Consider the following 23,296-nt stretch of genomic DNA (forward strand, 5'->3'; position numbering starts at 1 on the left):
TTCACGCATACTCTTCAGCATTGAAGCATTTCTCGCCCTCACTCCCCAATCAGCATAACACAAATACGTAAGCTAAGAGCTGCGCTAGCTCGCACCACCTCCAAGCCCGCCCCGCCCCCGCAGGCCCACGTGCCCCGAGGGACCCTCCGCCCCACTTCGCGGGCTGTTCCCCGCAATGCCTGTCCGAAAAGTCCCCAGCTGGAAGCCCCACCCACTCCTTTCTGCCCCGCTCTCTGGGCACGTGCGTCGGCTCCGGGATCGCGCTCCGGAAACGGCGGGCGGCACATCAGGCAGCACGGCAGACAGCCCGGTATTCTGCGCGCCGCGGACCTCGGAGGGCCCCAGCGACGTCCGTAGCGCAGGGCCCGGTGGACGCGGCGGCGGCGGCAGCGGCGGTAGCGGCGGGCGTTGCGACTGACTGCGCTGGTTGTCTCTGAAACGCTCTTCCGCGGCCACACTCGCCGCACTGGCTGATTGTTGTGCAGCCGGCGCCATGTCTGTGAGCGAGATCTTCGTGGAGCTGCAGGGCTTTTTGGCTGCCGAGCAGGACATCCGAGAGGCGAGCCCCCTCTCTTCCCCTCCCCTTTCCCATTCCTTGCTTGCTGGGCCACATCGTTCGGCCCTCCTCTGTTGCTCTGTCTCGAGCGGTGGGGAAGCCTCCGGGGGTGGGTTGCTTCCCCACTTATTTCAGCTTAGGGCATGTTCCTCCCCCCACCCGCGATTCTGCTACCTGGTCCTGATTCTGTGTTCGAGTCTCGGCTCCTCAGCATCGCCAATCTCGTTTGAGTGTCAGTCTTTCTCCTTTTTGGCGCTTGTTTCTACCGAAGGCTCTGCGCTTGGACTCAAGACAACACGCGTCTCACTTGTTTGTTGTTGCCTTAAGAGCACGTGTGGCCTCTTCTCTTTAAAAAACTCCTGTGGCTTCTTATTCCACATAGAATATTAATCCGGGCTCTGCTGTGGCCCACAGGTGTCTCCTCCCCTAACCCCATCTCATTTTACGCCATCTTCCGTTGTGTATTATGTTCAGTTAACTTCTCTTTCATTCCTCTAGTTCCGCAGATAGTTTCTTGCCTCAGGACTTCTACATGTACTGTCTGCGTTTCCTGGAATTCGCATCTTTCCTTTCTTTTCCTGGTTATCTCGTATTCGTATCCTTGATCTCACAGTCTGAATGATCCTTTTCCTGTCGTGTTTTTTAGTAGCGCATTCACATTAAAAACATTTGTGCGATCCGTATTTTTTAAACGCCTGTCTCCCCCCATTATGCTCTAAACTGCGAGATGGAAAGGACTGTCTAGTTGGGTACTCAGTATTTACACAATGCTTCGCACATAAGTATGCTCAGTGAATATTTGTAAAATGATTGAAAACTACCCAGTCTTTGTATTGCACTGCATTTTTCTTTTTACAAATTACATTCAGATACCTTATCTCTTTTAACATTTATAGTGTTTCAGTGGGATATTTGGATTGGGTGGCGATTATCCTTTGAAGGCTACGTGAGAGATTTCAGGCTTTTTAGTAACCTCTTGAAGCTCTCACAGAGGAAGGAAGTGGCAAAGTCAGGATTCAAACCTGGATATTTTCTGCACCGGTTCAGTCCTTGTAAAGATTGTCAGAGTTTTGAATGTGTGTGAAGGTGTCATAGATATTTAATCTATGCTATCTGGTTTATTTGGCTTGAGGTTCTGATAATAATCATGAGTTTATCTGTTACTTTGATTTTTAATCTCTCTAGGAAATCCGAAAAGTTGTACAGAGTTTAGAACAAACAGCTCGAGAGATCTTAACTCTACTGCAAGGGGTTCATCAGGGTGCTGGTTTTCAGGACAGTAAGTTCTTTTGATTTGAAGGGTTTTTTTAAGATCCAGTTTATCAGTCATTTAAAAGTTATTTAAAGAGTTAAATAATTTCCATTTAGAAAACATTTCAAGTCTGTGTCATTTTATTAAGAACAATGTCCCTCGTGTTCTGTGGTGAGTAAAAATTGGAGAAGTAGGTGAGTTGAGCATTTTATATGGTTACAGAATTCTGTGTTATGGTTGAGCTTCCACTTTCACAGAGTAACGTGATAACGTAATTATAATGTGGTAATTGTAATAGTTTTGTAGCTCTCTTGTGTATCTAGCTTTTATTTGGCTCTCTTCCTTTTAAACCCCATCTTTCATTCATTGAATATGGTTGAATATGCATTTGTAGGTAAATGGCCAGTGTAAAATGTTCCTAATGTGTTTACAGTCACCCCCTTGAATGGAGATCAGGTATGATAAGTTTAAACATGGAACCTTCATTGTAAGATACAGCCAGCACAACTGAAAGAGCTGAAATATATTTTTAGTCAGAGAATGATACCATATTGTAATGTACAAGTGTCAGAGGCAAGTCATTTTTCTCAGTGGTATGGAATTGGTCACATTGAGAATATTTGATAAAGCTTCTTTTTGACCAAATATGGGAGCTAGAAGCTGTCCAAATAAGGCGTCCTTTAAGGACTGACTAGGAATAGCAGCTGGTACATGGTCCTTTAAGGATGACATAATTTAGGACAGCTTACTGACTTGTCTGCTAAAGTATTCCTTTTTAGCAAATTTTTGTCTGTTTTTCAGTGTTGGTAAATCAGTAGGGAAACTAAAGATGAAATTTTGAGAGCCAGGTTGAAAAGAAGAGATGCATACCCTGCATTTGGTCATGAGATTTTTTTTTTTAAGTTGATTTATGTCCAGATAGACTGCATAGATTATTAAGGAAGAACTGTATTTGAAATTTGATAAATTTTTCATTATTATTATGTTTGATTATCTTTTTGTGATCAGTTCCAAAGAGGTGTTTGAAAGCTCGAGAACATTTTGGTACAGTAAAAACACATTTAACGTCTTTGAAGACCAAGTTCCCTGCTGAACAGTATTACAGGTTTGTAAGAAAAATAGCTTTGTTTTGTAATGTTAAGTAAAAGTAAAGGCAGGAGAAAAATTGTATATATTGAATGATTGCTTAGAACTAGGTAAAAACTTCTCTATGTAAAAGAAACAATGAAAAAGAGTCGAACTATTAATAGTGGTGGTATTTTAATAGTGACAAATTTGGTGATTTTATTTTTTTCCTCCCTTTGAGAATTTTCCTAAGAAACATGTATAATTTTTGCAATGAAAAAGGGATGAAAACAAAAATATTCGTTGTATGAAGATCAACGAAAGATTATCTTTTTAGTATATTTAAGTTACTTGTGAAATTGGGTGAACCATATCTATCTGTTAAAGTTATGGGATTAAGTGGCAGTATATACACGAATTGAGTATTATCTCAGAGTTTGAGTTTTACTGCCGAATAGTGTATTTAATGTTTTATGCTGTGTCTTGTTGACTCTATAGCATCATTAATTTTAAGAGTCACCATTATTTTATGTACCACTAGGGAAGAAAATTTGTTGCCAATCATAATTGTGAAATTTATAGATTGTAAAATGCATCCTAATTTCACAGATGTTAAACTAGACGAAGCTGCAGCTGGGTATTGATGAAATATGTGAATAAGAACCTAAAATCTTTACTTGTGTTTGTTTTCCTAGTGAAAAACATGTTTTCTAGTGAAAAAGATGTTCTACTAAGACATGTGGGCAAAAAACAGAACATGTATGTGGGAAGTGGATAATATAAATTTACAGGATAATTTAAGGCAGGGGTTGGCAAACTACCTGTGGCCTGCTGCTTCTGGAAGCTAAGAACTGCTTATATTTTAAAAGGTTGTTAAAACAAAAAACAACAAAAAACCCAAACCAAAAACACCCAAATAAAAATATGTGATGGAGACTGGAGGTGGTTCACAAAGCCTAAAATACTACTATCTGACCCTTCACAGAAAAGGTTTGCTGACCCCTGCTGTAAGGTAATAATAGATGTATAGAGACGTTGAACAATAGAATTGACAGGATCTTGAGAGATCGTGTAGTTTGGAGGTCACACAGAGGCTGACCTCTGAGTGATTTGGCTCTTAGAAGGTTTTGTTTGACTTGAATTGTATTGAATATTTTTTTTGAATTTGCCGTATTTGAAATTCAGGAGGCATAACACTTAATATTTGGGGTTATAAAATTTTCTATTCCTTTTTTTGTGTCTCTAGCTCAGTTTAATTGCAGTATCCTGAAAGTTATAAGTCTGTTGGTTTAGTGATTGCAAGTGGTAGTTACTTCATACATGTGTGAATCAGGATTTTCTTGATACGGCACACTCAAATCAAAATGTGAGAGTAAGTTAAGTGTTAGGCTGATGTACAGTTGCAGTTCTCATCAATCTGTACTTGCCAGTTTTAATTTTTCTGAGAGCAGTATCATTGTTCTTACTGATTAAACTTCTAAAATACAGTTGTTCTTGTCATTCCTAATCTTAAATTGTAAATATTTTTATATTCACTAAAGTTGGATCATGTTTCTCATTTATTAAACTTCTCATAAGTAATTGTTATAAATTTGAACTTGTAAAACTTATACTGTCTCCATCTGATATATTTAAGTGTCATAGTCTTACACGTTTTATATGTTGGAGTTTCACATTGATTTGAAAAAGAGTTCTATTTCTAAAATGTTGGACTGCATTGTACTAAACTTATCTTTTTTAAGGCCCCTAATCCCTCAACCTAAATGAGCTTATATCCATGCAGATTTCATGAGCACTGGAGGTTTGTGTTGCAGCGTTTGGTCTTCTTGGCTGCATTTGTTGTGTACTTGGAATCAGAAACACTAGTGACTCGAGAAGCGGTTACAGAAATTCTTGGCAGTAAGTGTCTTCATTAGCGTTGGTCTGCAGAATCAGGCATGGTAGCTTAATTTTTGGTTGGTGGGGGAGCTGTTGCGTGTACTTTCTATTTGTTAAATGAGAACTAAATGGGAAACTAATGACTTGGAAACACAAAACGTAAAAATATGTGGTGGCTTCGTTTTTGTACTCGAGTGTTTCTTTTAGTTTGTAAAATTTAGTTTTTAAGAAATCTAGGCCCACAGAAAGTTGAAAGAACAGTACAGTGAACACCTGTTTACACTGCACTTAGATTTTCTGCTTATTATTATTTTTAAAAATATTTTTTATTTATTTGACAGAGAGCACAAGTAGACAGAGCAGCAGGCAGAGGGAAAGGGAGAAGAAGGCTCTCTGCTGAGCAGGGAGCCTGATGTGGGGCTCGATCCCAGGACCCTGGGATCATGACCTGAGCCAAAGGCAGCCGCTTAAGTGACTGAACCACCCAGGCGCCCCTCTGCTTATTATTTTGCCGTATCTTTCGGTCTGTTCACTTTGTGTGCACGTGCGCATATACCATTTGAAAACCACTTGTAGTATCACGGCTTCTTTGAATGCTGCAGCATGCATTGTCCAGAAACAAAGATATTCTCTGATACAGCTAGGTAACGTTCTTGGTGGTGTTACTTTTTTAGAGAAGAATGAAAGGAAAAATTGCAGGCTAAAGAGCTCAAAAATCCACAATGAGGCCCAGTTGCCAAAAGTTTGAATCCATTAAAAACACAATTGTAAAAGATTCTTTTTTTTTCTTTTCTTTTTGTTGAGAGAAATTATATGTGTGCATATATATATGTATATATAGTATTTTACATTTTTAGGTTCAGGTTCTGTTCACATCATGACTTTATTTTTACTTTGGTATATTTTTTAGTTGAGCCAGATCGGGAGAAAGGATTTCATCTGGATGTAGAAGATTATCTCTCAGGAGTTCTAATTCTTGCCAGTGAATTGGTAAGAAGTTTAGTGGTTTGCCATTTGCTTTTTTTTTTTTTTAATATTTTATTTTATTTTTAAGTAGGCTCCATGCCTGCCATGGGCTTGAACTCACGACCCCAAGACCAAGAGTCACATGCTCCGCCAACTGAGCCAGCCAGGCACCCCTGCCATTTGCTTTTTTGATCTTCCCACTTTGCTGTCAGTTTTTAAAATGGGTACAGTAATTCAGGAAGTCTTTTCTAAGCCCTCTGTTGACCACCAATTCGTCGTTGTACACTGTGTGTGTTATGTTTTGCTAGTCATCAGAAAAAGGCCGGTTCAGACAGTGAGCTAGCTGTACATACTTACCAATGTGTGAATTTTTAAAAGATGGTAATACTAATACCTCTTCCTTTTAAAGTATTGGCAAGAGGTGTATGTTCTCAGTAACTGTGTTAATACATATACTTGCTTTGGAGAACAATTTAACTGTATAACTATATATTATTTTTGCCCGTATTCTTTTAATGTCTCTCTGGAGAAATTGTCCTATGAAAATAATTCTAAAGAACAAAAAAGGCTGTTATAAAGGTGTCCACTGTAGTCTTTGTTCATATTGATGAAAGCTGTAGGCCAAACTCCCAACAGAAAGGGAATGATTTCTTGTCATGAAGTAATTTCGTAATATTAAACAGTTGTCAAAATGTAATTATTAAAGACCATGTAGAAAAGTTGAGTGGCCTTTGAGGGTCTTTTAGTTGTGATTGGGAGGAAGATGTGCTAAAGAGTCCTGTTGTGACATATCCGCGTTTGCCTTCCCTCGTGTAGTCGAGGCTGTCTGTCAACAGTGTGACTGCCGGAGACTATTCCCGGCCCCTCCACATCTCCACCTTCATCAATGAGCTGGATTCCGGCTTCCGCCTTCTCAACCTGAAAAACGACTCCCTGAGGAAGCGCTATGACGGCTTGAAGTACGATGTGAAGAAAGTAGAGGAGGTGGTTTATGATCTCTCCATCCGGGGCTTCAATAAGGAGACTGCGGCGGCTTGTGCAGAGAAATAGGAGGCTCTCCTGGTGCCTGGCCCTGCTGACCTCAGTGGTTGCCGGGGAGGGTGAGCCCAGCGCCTCTCAAGGTAGTTAGGATTGCCCCGCCCCGTTGCTAAACACCGCGCTTTATTTTCTTAACCAGTGTGTGGTGTAAGTATCAAAATTGAAACACTTTTTTGGGGGTAAAAAAGATAGCCTTTACAAGGACAGATTTTTCTTTGTTGTTTCAGTGAATTTGCTCTGTAATTCCGTGTATTTCAGTTCTGTCAAAAAGTGTAAATGTCAGTCTCTTGGTAAAGTCCTTTTTTTGCTTACCCTGATACTGTTGATGTACTGATTGAGAAGTTCATTGTCTTGTGTTTCTTCCAGAAGTGATCCTTGGTGTTTTCTATATCCAGATTAGCCATCCATACCCAGGTGTAGCCTGGATACAGTATAAAAGTAGGTAATTTAAAAGGATGGTTGCCAAGCAAATGACAACTTATTTTATATTTCCCTTCCTTATTTTAAGCCTCATGAGTAAATCAGATGTTGAAATTTTTGCAAGGGAGTTACAGCCCCAGGGTCTCTCTCACTGCCATCAAAATATAAAAGATGAAATTGCAAAGTCAAGTTCAATAGATTATTTTGGGACGTTTTTGTATTAGGGGATTGAGTAACATCTTATCGTTTAGCTCTGTTTACCAGGTGGAGAGTAGGGCTTAGTGTTTTACAACACCTCTGTTTTCTGATGTTGCCTTAACATTCTGCTCTTGCAGCAACTTAAAAATCGTTTTCACACACATCTTGAACTAACACTTCATATGATATATTTTTAAGCTATGAAACCTTTTTCCTAGCAGCCAGCTAGACTGTCTGGTCTGAGACTGTAAAGCCACCCAGTCAAGTTAATTAGCAATACCCTGACTGGTATGTTCAGAGAGAAAAAAGCTGTGCTCTGTTTGGAAAAAAGAGAAAACCTTGGATTCAAAAAGAAGATCTGATTTGGTAATGTTTTTTAGAGTAAGTAATTTCAGGTTGTTGGCAGCTATCCCAACAGGTTTTAGATTTACAATTTTGGGCAAGTCACATGGACCTTGTTGGCACCCACCTCCCCCTCCTCCTTTTCAGGTAGTGCTAAGGATACTTGCCATGTAATTTTTGCTGTTGAAATGATTTAAAATGGTGACTTACCCCACAGGTTTTTGGAGCTCACTGAAAGGAAGGTGCTAGTGTTCCCAGAATAATAGGAAGTATTTGGAAGTACCATCCTCTCATGCTTGATTCCTGGTGAGGCTTTCTGTTTGTGCAGTAGAATATTTGGCATCGCTGTCAGAGCCATGATCAGGCCAAGTTAAGGACTGACCAAATTTTCCATCCTGAGGAAAAAAGTAGAAACAAAGCATAAATTGCTTTGCATTTTTGGGTTTTAGAACAATTTTCTTGACTGCTCTTTGTTCAGGAGAGTTTGTAGAAAGAAGAAAGGTGCTCAGGTGTTTGAAGCGCCTTGGGCGGTCATCTGAAATGTACAGTAATAGCGCTGCCTGGGTTGAGCACAAAAGGCTTCTAACTACATGATCAAACCCTGCGATCAAACCCTTACCATTACAGTAAGTTTGGTAATAGTTTTCTTCTATGTGGAGAATCTCAAGGTGTTTTGAGGCTGAAGATGACCAGGGGTGATAAGCACATACTGCTGTTTAATAGTTAAAATTATCAAGACACCAACCACTCAGAGTTAAATTAAAAGTATTGTAATTGAACGTATTGAAAAGCCTCGGCTCTGGTTTTTTTAGGACACCAGAATCTTTTCAATTTGAGAGAATTGAGCAGCTTAGAGAGAGTAGAGATGAAGTAGTGGATGTTTTCTTTATAAATTTATTTATAAGAAGAGAACCCATAAATACTTCATAAGATTTGCCCTGTCTTAAACTTGAATAATAATATTGGTAACGCTTAAGAGCATTTAATAAAGAACGAAAGCTTTGGCAGTGTTCTGAGTCCTTTACTTAAACAAGTGGCTGAAGAGATGAGGTGGATCTGCAGGATGCCGCCGGCATTGTTCGTACTGTGCACTCTGAAATCGTGGCTTTCTTGGTTCTTTTTTTAAGATTTTTATTTTATTTGAGAGAGAGAAAGAGACAGCATGAGCAGGGGAGAGGAGGCAGAGGGAGAGGGAGAAGCAGGCTCCTCACTGAGCAGGGAGCCTGACATGGGGCTCCATCCCAGAACCCTGGGATCATGACCTGAGCTGGAGGCAGCTGCTTAACCGAATGAGCCACCCAGGCGCCCGGCTTTCTTGGTTCTTGGTCTGGACGAGACTGTATTCCTCAGGTGGAGCGTCATTGTGTGCCTGACACCAAGCCTGAAATAATTTTTTTTTTTTTTTTAGTATTCACCGTAATAAACATTAAATAAAAGCGCCCCTCCCCTCCAAACAGCAGTAACAAACATTTAAGGGGGGGGTTGAAATTGACTGGACTGGAGGTTTGAATGAGCAGGAGGTGAGGGAGAGTAGAGGAGGGCATCTAGCTTAACTGTCAGGTTTCTGGTCCGGAAGACGTAAGCCGAGTTAGGTGCTGTTAGCCCAGGTAGGGTGTGTAGGAGGACTCTTGGATGTATTGGGTTCAGGATGCTTGTAGAGCACAAGGTGGAGGTGGCCAGCAGGACTCTGGAGCCAGCCTGGGATAGCTTTGGATAGTGTTAGTGTGTACGTGGTAGACGGGTCAGGAGAGCAGATAAGATTGCCCTGGAGAGCGTGTAGAATAAGAACAGTGACGAGGTGAGGACAAAACCCTGGTTCACAGCAGGGTTTAGTGAGTCAGGCAGAGGAAGAGACCATGAGGAAATGGAGAAAGGGTTACAGAGACAGACAGAGCGAGAGTGGCTTGTCACAGAAGCCAAGGGAGTAAAGGGGCTAGAAGGCTTTTCGGGGGTAAGAGATTTAAAATACATTACTTTCATGGTCTGAGAGCCTTGTGACTGTCAGGCAAGGCTACGTTATGCTGTGCTAGCAACCTCCCAGACTCCTAGGCATAGTACAGAGTTTGTTTTTCCCTTGCACTGAATCCTTTGCAGGTTAGCTGGGGGATCTGTTCCATGTTGTCCTCATGTAGCTGACAGGAGCCACCCATTGGACCATTGCTAGTTACTGGGGGAGGAGGGAATCGATTGTGGAGGGTTGTACACAAACACATGTTCTGGTTTCCAAGTGACCTGTCACTTCCTCTCATAGTTTGTTGATTAGAACTGGATACCTTCCCCTGCTAAACACCAAGGGGGCCAGGAAGTGAAGACCCACCTTGCAGGATGGGAGTCGGCAGACGGAGGGTCAGACAAACTAAATGTTGAAAGTTGTGGGCAATGTGTAGTTCTTTCGGTTAAGTGAATAGTATTTCTGGACCCACATAAACTTCACTGGGCTTGGGAGGGAGAGGAGCTGTCCCAGGGCCACTGTTACCTGTTGGATGACAAGAAGAGGGTGGAGCCATCCGTAGTTGTCCCCTCTGCTGTGGAACGCTGTTTCCGGTTTGAAAGAGATTTCTCTGGTGTGTGTGCATTTGCGTTGGTTCATGTGAGTGTTAAAGCCAACATTTGGTGAGCTCTTGGCATGTTCTAAGCACCGGGCAAAATCTTTTATCCCGACCCATCTGATTTCATCTCCATATAACTGTGAGGTGGCTGTCACTGTTTGCCCCATTTTAGACCGGAAGCAGGCTTAGAGAGGGTCCTGAGTTCACAGTTATGAAGTGGAGGAGCTGTGATTCGAATTCACTTACTCTGCTTCTGCATCCACATACACCATTTCTTCAGTGATGCTTTTGGTGGCCTCACTCTATAGCCTGACTTGACAAAACCCAAATCCACCAACAGTTATGAACACAGTGTATGTGTAGCTTTGGGTGAGGGGCAGTTTGTGTTAACAATTAGCATAAAAAATTGAGTGGGAAACTAGGTCTGTGTCCTCAAGATGTTTAGGGTCTAGTTGCAGGGGAGAGGGTGGTGAGAAGATACAGTTAAGAGATTATTCAACTGATGATTGAGTGCCTACTATAATTTTTTGGAATTTTTTTTTCAGTTTCATTGAAGTACATTTTATAAATAAAATTGACTCAAATCAAGTGATGTAATTTATAAAGTAGTGCAACAATCATCATCTATCAATTTTAAAACATTTTTTTATCATCCAGAAAGATCCCAGTCCCAGGCTACTACTAGTCATAAATTTGCATTTTTAGGATATTTCATATAATGAAATCATATAAAATGTGGCCTTTTGTGTCTTACCACGTAGCATAATGTTTTTAAGGTTTATCCATGCCACAGCATGTGTTGGTTTGTTCCTTATGCCTGAGTGGTAATCCTTTGTATGGGTATTCCATATTTAACCACTCATCAGATGAGGAAGGTTTAAGTTTTATAATGTTGCTTTGAGCATCCTTGTGCAAGTCTGTGAGTGGGCTTTTCCATTTCTTTTGCATAGATACCTAGGAATCTATGGTAAAAATGCTGATTTTGTGTTTAGTTTTTGATGAGACTGTCAACCTGTTTTCCCTTCAACAATCTATGAGTTCCTTACTACGAGTTAAAATTCAGGTCAGTACCAGGCAAGATCTTTTTTTTTTTTTTTTAAGATTTTATTTATTTATTTGAGAGAGAAAGAGAAACAGCATGAGAGGGGAGAAGGTGAGAGGGAGAAGCAGGCTCCCCGCTGAGCTGGGAGCCTGACGTGGGACTCGATCCCAGGACTCCGGGATCATGACCCGAGCTGAAGGCAGTCGCTTAACCAACTGAACCACCCAGGCGCCCAGCCAGGCAAGATCTTATACAACGTCATTGCTAAATAATTTGTGAACAATTGCTGTGGGAATTTAGGTATAATTTGAACTGGTTCATGAAAGAGGTAGGATTTAGATAAGCATGGAACTAAGAGGAGCTCATTTCTGGGGGGACAGAATTGCAAACAGAGCAGAAATGGTAGAAGCATGCATACCTTGGAAATACCATGGATTCAATTGCAGACCACTGCAGTAAAGCAGATACCGCAATAAAGCAAGTTGAGTGAATTTTTTCCTGGTGCCTATAAGTTATGTTTATGCCCTACTGTAGTCTTACTAAGTCTGCAGTGTCTAAAAAAAAAATATATACCTTAATTAAAAAATACTTTGAGTTGTGATCATTGATCACAGATCACCATAACAAACATGAAAAAGTTTGAAATATTGTGAAAATTACCAAAACGTGACAGATGGGAAGTGAGCAAATGCTGTTGGGAAAATGGGGTCAACAGACTTGCTCGACACAGGGCTGCCACAAAACCTTCAGTCTGTAAAAGCAGTATCTGCGCAGTGCAGTTAAGACGAGGTATGCCTGTGTCAATTGAATGGGGATGGGGATGTCACACACTTAACTGAAGAACAGTCTGGTGATGTTGGACTGTTAGGTTTAGAAAAGCTTGAATTGAGAGGTTAAGGAGTTTGGACTTTGATAGGCATTGGGGGGCCATATGGTTTTTCCTTTTCTTCAAGTGGTGGGGGGAGCATCTTTGGAGTCGGACAGACGCAGTTTTGAATCCTGGTTGTCATGTTACCATTAGAAGAGACCAAAGGCAGGGAGACCTGTGAGGAGGCCCTTGCTGTCTCTGAGGTTGTAAAGGTCAGCTTTGGTGGCTGGTGGTGGGCCTGACCGGATGCAGGTGCAGTGCACCGTAAAGGAAGAAGGAGTCAACTTGGGGTTGGGGGTGGAGAGCGGGGGATGCTGGGATTGAACATGTGTGTCCCTTTACATTTATACAGTGAAGCCTAATCCCCGATTGGATGGTATTGGGCGTTGGGCCTGTGGGAGGTGATTAGGTCATGAGGGTGGAGCCGTCATGAATGGGATTAGTGCCTGAATGAAAGGGACTCCTGGTGCCTCCACCACAGGAAGAGAGAACCAGGAGAATGTGGTCTGTGAGCCAGGAGGTGGGCCCTCACCAGACACTGAATCAGCTGACCCGTTGATCGACTTGATTACAGATTGGTTGTGTAAGCCACCCCCGTCGATGGTGGTTTTGTTACAGCAGCCTGAATGTATTAAAACAAGGGAAGAGCAATTGAGAATCAGAGATGACTGAGCTGAAAAAATACATGTAGGAAAGTGGGAGCTAGTTTCTGGGGGAAGATGAGAAGGTCAGTGTGGCAGGTATTGAGTTTACTGTGATGGGGAGATGTTGCACGGGTGTGTATACTTTTTGGGGTAGAATTTAGGGCCCTAAGTGGAGCTGAGGGAGTCTTAGAGATTGGGTAGAGTGGATCTCTGGCTCTGGTTGCAGGGGAGCTTCTGGAGGTGGGAGAGGTCTGGACAATAATAAGGCCAGGGAGCCCCTGGAGGCGGTTGAAAACAGGAGAAGGGAGAGGAGTGAGCCAGAGGCTCTTGTCATTCTCTCTAGGTCAGGTCTGTCCCAAGCAGGAGTGGGGACTGATAGGAAAGTGATATATGTACAGTGATCTCTCCCATTGCCATAGAAATCCTTTACTTACCATTAAGACTTAAAGGCTTTTGACTGAAGGAAAATAAACCTATGAAAATATGTGGAACCCCCCAAAGAAAGTTCAGCTTGTTATTTTGTGATTTTGTTTTTTTCCTTATTTACCCTGTTTCTTAAATCAGTTGCTCACGATCATCTGGTGTCATTTAATATTAATTCACATTTACACACAGCCATCTGCTCTGGCTGGAGTGCTGCGTTCATCCGTTTTAGCTGTGTGTCTCAGTGACAGAATGCTGGCCTTGCTATCTGGATGTACCAGCTGGGCCTGCCAGCGAGACCAGTTCAGAAGTCAGGAGGGGACTTCAGCTTCCTTCGCCGTGTCCTCGTTGTCAGACCTTCGACTGATGAACTTTTTGCTCACCCTGGCAATTGAAGTGAAGCCAGAGCATTTTTCTCAGTCGGGAGATACAAAGGGCAGGGTGTTTGTTTGACTTTCTGGGGGGAAGACTGCAAGGTCGTTTTAATCATTAAGGGGTTGTTTGGGGAGCAGAGTACGCGGATTGGCCCTTCTACTTTGGTAAGACGCTAGTAAATTAGACCCAGAACTGACACAACTAAGATAAAGACCCATAATCAGTGTTAAAAAAAAAAAAAAAGACCAACATCAGTAAACTTTAAGGCTTTCTTTGCACCCAGAAGTTAATTTTTATTTCTTTTCTTTTAAAGATTTTATTTATTTGAGAGAAAGAATGAGAGAGAGAGCACATGAGGGGGGAAGGGTCAGAGGGAGAAGCAGACTCCCTGCTGATCAGGGAGCCCGATGCGGGACTCGATCCAGGGACTCCAGGATCATGACCTGAGCTGAAGGCAGTCGCTTAACCAACGGAGCCCCCCAGGTGCCCGAAAAGTTAATTTCTAAATCCGCAAGAGGAAGAACAAAGGGTCAGAGGGATGGCCCTAGGTTCTCTTCTTGAGAGAAGAACCTGTGGCTAGCAGAACGTGGCTGTCAGTCTTCTGGGGACTAGTCTTGGGGGGCGGACGTTAGTAGGGAACAGCATGAGTCCCACAGGGTCGGACGGCTTAGTGAGCCTTCCCGTGCCTCACCTACCATCCCACCTGTCGCAGGGCGGGACAGGACGTCATCTTTTTTTTTTTTTTTTGAGGCGGGGGAGGGGCAGAAGGTGAGGAAGACAGAGAATCTTAAGCAGGCTCCATGCCCGGTGTGAAGCCCTGTGTGGGGTTCAGTCTCACAATCCTGAGATCATGAGCTGAAATCAAGAGTCACTTTATTGACTGAACCACCCAGATGCCCCATGACTTCATCTTGTCTAACAAAACCGGCCAAATGGGCGCCTGGGTTGGGCTGTGGCCTGCCTTGTGTCATCAAAACAGCTCAGTCTTTCCTTAAACTGAAAATAGCCTGGAAATATGAATATTTCCAAAATACCCTCACTGAGGAAGACAAAAGGAAATAAGAGCTGACTGCAGAAGAACTTTGACTTTGGTCCTCATGTATCTTGTACACATTGGAAAGGTGGAATAGGTGCTACCGCCTGGTGTTCAGTCAAAGGACGATAGGGGTTGTGGGGACACTTTGGGGGATATGTAAACGTGCATACCTTTGCTTTAGGACCCATTTTTCTCTTTGGAGACTTGTGTTACTTTTGTGATTACAAGAGAATTAAGTAAACATAGTAAATTGGGAAATGACAGAAAACTCTTAAAGGGGCCTATGTATTTTCTGCATTGTTGTTTATCCTAAATATGCTATTGACTTTCAAAACTCTTTTAAGGTATTTGTGGATTCTGCTGTTAACTTTTGATCAGAAGTACTATCACCTAGCTAATGGCTGTGTGAATGTCTGTTCATTGTCCTGGCTCCTTTCACAGAGAGGTACAGATGGGTATCTTCTCCCCAGGCTCCGTGGAAATGCTCACGTTTCATGGTCCAGCTTCTTCTGTCTTTCAGCAGCGCCTTTTTCATTGCTGGCATCGAAGCAAACATACTATAATTGGCTTTTATAATTTTATAATTGGATCTTAAAATTTCCTATGTAGTTAGAAAATAATTTTTGTCACCTTCTGCCTTGTCAGAGTATTTTTACATTTCATTACAGCTTCTGACTTTCGGAGCTGTCCTGACACATTCTGTGTGACAACCCAGGAGGCCAGGACAAATGGAGGAGGAGGTGTTCCCAGGGGCTTCCCTTCTTTCTTCCTTAGCCTGTCTTCTCTGGGCCGCCATCTTGCACTCAAGCTGACGCACTTGTGCTGTAGCCTTGAATTCTGATCACCGCTTGGTGCTGCTTTGGAAAGCAACCTGGAAGTTCCTCAAGAAATTAAACCTAGAGGTACCGTATGACCGAGCATTTCCATGACTAGATATATGCTTGAGAGCTGAAAACTCTCCATACGAGTCTGTACAAAGATCTGTGCACTAATATTCATAGCAGCATTATTCATAATGGCCTCAGAGTGGAGACCATCTAATTGTCCCATCAACTAGTGAATGGATAACAGAATGAGGTATTTCCCCACAATGGAATGTTACTTGGCAATAAGGAATGAAGTATACAGATAACGTGCCAAGGCATGGATGAACCACGGAAACATGCTAAGTGAAAGAAGCCAGTCACAAAAGACCACATGCTGTATGATTCCACTTACATGAAAGTCCAGACTAGGGAAGTCTGTGGTGACAAAGTAGATTAGCGGTTGCTGTGGGACGGGGAGGGGAGAGCGGGAAGTGACTGCTAATGGGTATGGAGTTCCTCTCTGGGGAGAGGAACACATTCTGGAAGCGGTTAGTGGTGATGGTTGTATAACCTTGTGAATATACTAAATAGCAGTGAACTGTGCTCAAATGGATGAGTTTTGTAGTATGCAAATTATATCTTAATAAAAAGCCAGAACTGAATTTGCCATTTATCTTCGCAAATTGCTGCTTGTGGTTTCTGTTGGTGGCACTGTGGGGGAGCACCAAATGCCGGGTGCCGTGCGGGGGGCTCACATGAAATCTTTCATTTAATCTGCCCAGCATTGTGTGTGTGTTGGCCATTTGTCTCCACTTACAGAGAAGAAACTGCAGTTTGGAGCACAGGCGGGCCTGCTTGCTGTCCTCCAGCCCGTCTGTGGTTCCCACCCAACTCAAGCCTGAGCGGCCCCAAGCCCCAAGTTCTGCCTCGGGGCCACTGAGGCCCAGCACATGGGAGCCAACTTTGGCTCTTCTCCCTCGTCTCTCCACCTGCTTCTGAGTAGAGTTTGTTTCCTCCGTGCCTCTTGTGCCTTTTTTCTACTGTCTACACCACGTTCCTAGATCAGAATGCCATCACTTGTTGCCAGGCCTGTTCCAAGAGCCCATGAGTCTCCTGTCTTCCAAACTGTCATTCCTCTAATCTACCCAGTACCCTGCTGCTACAACATTGTGAAGTCTGATTCTTCAAGTCTGATCACGTGCCTGCTCTAAAACAATGGCTGCCTGTGTCCCGGTGGATTGAGGGCACACTCAGGCTGGCGTCTGTGGCTTTTGACAGTGGTGGTCCCTACCTGCTTGCCCACTCCTCCCTGCACATCCCAGAACACTGCTCACTGTGCTTCCGGGAGCATGGCCACAGCGGGTTGGAATTCACAAAGGCTCTACTGACCACTCAGGAGAGAAGCATACCTTGACAACTCAAAGGGGCAACATTCAGAGGCCTTTAGGATTCCTCAGCCTGTGTGAGGAATAGAAGAGCAGTGATTTTCAACTGGGGGCAGTGTTGTCCGTTAGGGGACTTCTGCAATGTCTGGAAACATTAAAAAAAATTTTTTTTTTTAAATTACAACTTGGGGAAAGGACTACTGGCATCTAGTGGGTAGAAGCCAGGGATGCTGCCAAACATCCTGTCATGCACAGGACAGCCCACAGCAAAGAAGTATCAAGTCCTAAATGTCAGTAGCGCCAAGGTTGAGAAACTAATGAGCTAAAGCAAATAATTTGACTCTTGAAATGCAGTAAAGAATAAATGAAAATACTAAGTGATTTCAGATGTGTAATAAAGATTCTTGCATATTGGCACGTGCAACACAGGAAGGCCACGTGGAGATGTGGGGCTCAGAGGGTGAGTTTGGTCACCAGCTAAGCACGTGATGCTCACTTCCAGGCCCCTGTCCCAGCACCATGGTGCCCAACACTTCACTGCGTCATAGCTTGTGGTGCATTGAGTTAGGATTGTGTTGTACTCGCCCGTTTACTTGTCCGCATTCTCCACTAGATCTGAGTTCTTTAGGGGCAGGCTTGCCATCTTCCTGGTCATTGAATGCCAGCCTCTTGCGCCAGTGCCTGGCACGTAAAAAAGCTCAGCAGGTCTTGTGAGATTGAATGGAATAGATGAAGCACATAATTCAAATTTTATCTCAGCAAAGGGAGTGTTACTGTTTGCGGACTTTTTTTTAGCCTTTGGAGAATAGATAGAGCAGAATGCTAACCCCTCATGTCCAGCACCTTTCTGTAAGCCTCTCTGTACGCACAAAGAACAGAGGATCACAGCAGTCTGGTGGCATCTTGCCCCTCTCTGAGCCTCGCATATCATGCTGCAGTTGCAGTGGGCTGTTGCCTCTGGAGGGAGATGGGTTAGAAGGGCTGCAGAGGAGACCCCAGGAAAGGCTGAAGGATCCAGTACCCTCAGGAAACAGGGGTGGCAGTTTCAGATCAGGGGATGTGGCTGTTTCAGTGTCTAGATCGGGGTCAACCATGGGCCCACACTGGAGACATTGGGAAAGACGTACGTACTGGGGAGAGTCTTGGAGACAAGAATTGGGGTGAGGATCAGCGTTCAGCTCTCTGCTTTTATATATTTATATATATTTACATATATATGTATACATGTCGGACTTTTTATATATATTGGACAGCTCGGTGCTGTCTTTGTTCCCACTAATTGGGGAACTGATAGGAAAGATCCACATAAATTCTATAATGCAAATTATTGCTATCTTTTGGCACATTGGGGTGGCTTTCTTTCTGGGTATATCCTGCAGGTTGTACATCTGAGCACTCCTATGATTCCTTATGATCTGTTGCTCCTTATGATTAGTTAGACACCTTTACTTGCAAGGATTATAAATGGAACAGTCTGCAGAAGCTATTCAAAATCTTACGGACTGCACTTTTTTTTTTATTGTGGTTAAAAGATATAAAAAATTTTACCATTTTAACCACTTTTAAGTGTACAGTTCTGTGGGATTAAATACATTTACACTGTTGTACAACCATAACTATCATCCATTTCCAGAACTTTGCCATCTTCCCCAACTGAAACTCTGTACCCATTAACTCCTCCATTCTCCTTCCCCCCCCAGCTTCTGGCACCCACCATTCTACTTTATGTCTCTATGAATTTGACTGCTCTAGGTCCCTCATATGAATGAAATCATACAACAGAATGATTATTGGCTTATCTTTTGTTTTTAGAAAAATCCTTTCTCTTCCCAACGTTAAAAAACAGTAGAGGGTCACTAATAAGTTTAAAAAATACAGGAACCTGTAATAAATAAAAATCTTATTTCAACCAATGAAGAAACCATCGTTAATATTTTAGTTTATGGTCTTCTGATTTTGTTCTACATCTTTATAAAGAGTCATATTGGAACTCCACACAAAGATTCCAGTTATCCTTTGTTACCAATAAGTCTTATGAACATCTTAGTGTACAGTCTTTGATTGCATCTCTGAGATTTCCTGAGGATAGACTTCTAGGTCATACTTTTGGACTAAGGTTATAAATAGTTTTAAGACTCTGGATAAGAACATAATTTCAAATTGTTTTCCAGAAATGTCCCAGTGTTATGCTGTCCCAGTGTATGTGAAAGTGGCTTTCCCCTCACATTGTCACTAGTGTAGCTTACTTTTTGTTTAAAAGTTTTGCCTAGGGGCGCCTGAGTGGCTCAGTCGGTTAATCGTCTGCCTTCAGCTCAGGTCTTGATCTCGGGGTACTGGGATCCCTGCATCGGGCTCCCTGCTCAGCGGGGAGTCTGCTTCTCCCTCTCCCTCTGTCTCTCCTCCCGGTGGTGCTCTCTCTCTCATGCTCACTCTCCCTCTCTCTCTCAAATAAATAAATAATCCTTAAAAAAAATAAAAAATTTGCCTACTTTTACCACTTTAACTTGTTACCATTTTATCTTTTCCTTAATACCAACATCTAAAAATAACCACTTTTAATATTTGTGTGGATCTAAATTTTACAGAAAATAGCATCATACTCTATATTCTCTTTTGTAACTTGCTTCTTTTAAATTTAGAAATACAGAGTGAATCTTGGTTTCAGTATATTTTCTTTGTATCAACATTACTATTTTAAAAATTTCATTAGTTCAAAAAATTACATCAATAGTACGCTCATTATAAAAACCCCAAAAATTCATGAGTATGAAAATTAAAAATAATTATACTTAAATAACATTTTAAATGAAAATGTAAATATATAAGCATCATATTTGTCAATTTCAACAACATCTGTTCATAGTATACGTTTTATTTGCCATTTGCTTTTTGTATCAACATTTTATCAGTCAACATGTCAGGACATATGGATTTGTCTCATTTTCTTCTTTTTTTTTTTTTACGATCTATTTATTTTAGAGAGAGATTGTGTGAGCGTGTGAGTGGGGGGAGAGAGGGAGAGGGAAAGAAAATCCTCAAGCAGACTTCCCGCTGAGCGGGGAGCCTGATGCAGGGCTCGGTCCCAGGACCTTTGAGATCATGACCTGAGCCGAAATCAAGAGTCGACTGCTTAACTGAACTGAGCCACCCAGGCACCCCCCCCTTTTTTTAATTGAATGATTGTTCATAGTGTAGCTATGCAATTTAATCATTATCCCTTTCATAGACATTAAGGTGTCTTAAGCTTTTTCTGTTACAAATAATGCTTTAATGATATACTATAATACATTAAAGAAAAATACATAGGAGGCACCTGGCTGGCTCAGTTGGTGGAGCACGCAGCTCTTGATTTCGGGGTTGTGAGTTCAAGCCTGATGGGAGTAGAGATTACTTAATAGTAAAATCTTAAAAAAAATAAAAAGAAATCATAGGATGGATGAGTAGTTTAATGCTATTGTTAAACATTTTGGTTATTTTCCTTTCTTGTTTTTTAAAAAAATATTTATTTATTTACATAATCTCTACACCCAACGTGGGGCTCAAACTCAACAGTCCTGAGATCAAGAGTCACATCCTCTTACGACTGAGCCAGTCAGGTGTCCCCCTTTTTAGCTTTTCATTTTATTTTATTTTCTTAAAGATTTTATTTATTTATTTTGAGAGAGAGAGCATGAGCAAGGGGGAGGGGCCGAGGGAGAGGGAGATGCAGAGAGGGAGAAGCAGACTCCCCGCTGAGCAGGGAGCCCAACGAGGGGCTCGATTCCAGGACCCCGAGATCATGACCTGAGCTGAAGGCAGACGCTTACCCGGCTAAGCCACCCAGGCACACCCCTTTTTTGCTTTTTAAACAAATCTCTGAGAATATCTAAATATTGTCCTAGGATTCCTAGGGCGTGTTCATTTTTAAGACTCTTGCTTGTATTACAAAAACTGTCTTCCAGAAAATACACCAGTTTGTACTCCTATCATCTGCTTGCCTAGACTCTCCTCATCTGTGGGTTTTACATTTGGAAACAACTGACCAGAGAGCAAATCACAAGCTTTGGGTTCCATGCCAGTCACCTCAAGTAATGGTGGGGATTATGGTTGGAATGCTGAGGTCTCACTGAAAGGAAGTCAGGACTTGGAGCTGGGGCTGGGGACTTGGTAGTGACCCCTGATCCCTGACTCTCAGGGCCTTCCCACGACCCTCCTGAGGCTTCTAACCCTTCCTGTCCCATTCTCTGCCCTGTGGCTGGCTTCCTTGCCATAGCCCCTTGTCTTCTCTCTGTAGCTTGGGGCTGCCAGGGGCTCACTCTGGCGCTTACACTGCATGCGTTCTCAGATTCACGGGCTGTCTCATAGTTAAATGATTAATTTTTTTTAAGATTTAATATACATATATTTAACAGATTAGATTAGACTTGACATAGATATTAAGTTTAACAGAGTGTTACAGACTAATTTCTACACCTGATGATGCTGATATCAAGAGATATCAGAGAATGCTTCCAGCTCTCCAGAAAGCTCTCATGTACCCTCTCCGTCCAGACCCTTCCCTAAAGGCGACTGGGGCGTTCTGATTTCTATCACTGCAGATTTGTTCTGTTAAACTTCATATACATGGGCTCAAACAATGTATATTCTTTTGTGTCTGGCTTCTTTCCATCATTATGTCTTCAGGATTCAGCCATGACTTTGTGTGGGGCAGCAATCCTCTGTCAGTCTCTCTTTCTCTTTTTTGCTCTGTCGTTCACAGCATGAATAAACTGATTTTAAAATCCATTCTCCTTGGGGCGCCTGGGTGGCTCAGTTAAGCGTCTGCCTCCATATGGGTCATGATCCCACGGTCCTGCGATTGAGCCCCATGTCAGGCTTCCCGCTCAGTGGGGATTCTGCTTGTCCCTCTCCCTCTTCCCCTCACCCCTGCTCATGTGCTCGCTTGCTCTCTCATATAAGTAAATAAAATATTAAAAATAAAATCCATTCTCCTTTTGGTGAGCATTTGAGTTTCCAGTTTTGGTTACAATGAACAAAGCTACTGTTTATATTCTTGTTTATTTGTTGAGGGGTCTAGGCCTAGGAGGGGGGTTTCTGGGTCATAGCATAGAGGCCAGTTTGGCTTGAGTGGTTGCTGCCACGTTGTTTTATGAAGTGGTGGTACAATTTTACTGTGTCCCCGGCAGCACCTTAGAGTCCTAGGAACTCCATGTCCTCATCATCTCTTGTTGCTGGTGGCCATCCTGGTGGGTGTGTCACAGTATCTTATTGGTTCCCCCCCCTTTTATCTATTCATATGTAGTAATGCTGAGCACCTTTTCATACCTGTATTGGCTATTTGGATATCCTATTTTGTGAAATTGTGCCTGTCTTTTTTCCTTTTTAAAATTGGGTTGTCTTAGTCTCTTCAACAAATGGTGTTGGGAAAATTGGACAGCCACATGCAGAAGAATGAAACTGGACCATTTCCTTACACCCCACACAAAAATAGACTGCAAATGGTTGAAAGACCTAAACGTGAGACAGGAGTCCATCAAAATCCTAAAGGAGAACACAGGCAGCAACCTCTTCGACCTCAGCCGCAGCAACTTCTTCCTAGAAACATCCCCAAAGGCAAGGGAAGTGAGGGCAAAATGAACTATTGGGATTTCCTCAAGATAAAAAGCTTTTGCACAGCAAAAGAAACAGTCCACAAAACCGAAAGACAACTGACAGAATGGGAGAAAATATTTGCAAATGACATATCACATAAGGGCTAGTATCCAAAATCTATAAAGAACTTATCAAACTCAACACCCAAAGAACAAATAATCCAATCAAGAAATGGGCAGAAGACATGAACAGACATTTTTCCAAAGAAGACATCCAAATGGCCAACAGACACATGAAAAAGTGCTCAACATCGCTCGGCATCAGGGAAATCCAAATCAAAACCTCAATGAGATACCTCCTCACACCAGTCAGAATGGCTAAAATTAACAAGTCAGGAAATGACAGATGTTGGCGGGGATGTGGAGAAAGGGGAACCCTCCTACACTGTTGGTGGGAATGCAAGCTGGTGCAACCACTCTGGGAAACAGTATGGAGGTTCCTCAAACAGTTGAAAATACCATATGATCCAGCAATTGCACTACTGGGTATTTACCCCAAAGATACAAATGTAGGGATCCGAAGGGGTACGTGCATCCCAATGTTTATAGCAGCATTGTCCACAATAGCCAAACTGTGGAAAGAGCCAAGATGTCCATCAAGAGATGAATGGATAAAGAAGATGTAGTATATATACACAATGGAATATTATGCAGCCATCAAAAGGAATGAGATCTTGCCATTTGCAACAACGTGGATGGAACTGGAGGGTGTTATGCTGAGTGAAATAAGTCAATCAGAGAAAGACATGTATCATATGACCTCACTGATACGAGGAATTCTTAATCTCAGGAAACAAACTGAGGGTTGCTGGAGTGGTGGGGG

General features: G+C 42.4%; 1 protein-coding gene across 2 annotated transcripts; it reads left to right on the forward strand.

Annotated features, from left to right (window-relative positions):
- Window positions 1-333: 333 nt before the first annotated feature.
- Window positions 334-16,131, forward strand: TSN (translin). 2 transcript variants are annotated; one of them, XM_025857588.2, is made up of 6 exons: window positions 345-559; window positions 1,742-1,835; window positions 2,817-2,913; window positions 4,657-4,772; window positions 5,662-5,741; window positions 6,534-16,131. In XM_025857588.2, the coding sequence occupies exons 1-6, from the start codon at window positions 494-496 to the stop codon at window positions 6,765-6,767; spliced, it is 687 nt and encodes a 228-aa protein (XP_025713373.1). In that variant the 5' UTR covers window positions 345-493; the 3' UTR covers window positions 6,768-16,131. The 2 variants fall into 2 exon arrangements, with proteins under 2 accessions (XP_025713382.1, XP_025713373.1); XM_025857597.2 differs by lacking the exon at window positions 5,662-5,741 and having other exon boundaries at window positions 334-559; window positions 6,534-6,752.
- The last annotated feature ends 7,165 nt before the right edge of the window (window positions 16,132-23,296 follow it).

Source organism: Callorhinus ursinus, unplaced genomic scaffold (genome assembly GCF_003265705.2).
Source record: "Callorhinus ursinus isolate GAN/ISIS: 27379988/994484 unplaced genomic scaffold, GSC_fseal_2.0 scaffold2, whole genome shotgun sequence".
In the NCBI taxonomy this organism is placed as follows: Eukaryota; Metazoa; Chordata; class Mammalia; order Carnivora; family Otariidae; genus Callorhinus; species Callorhinus ursinus.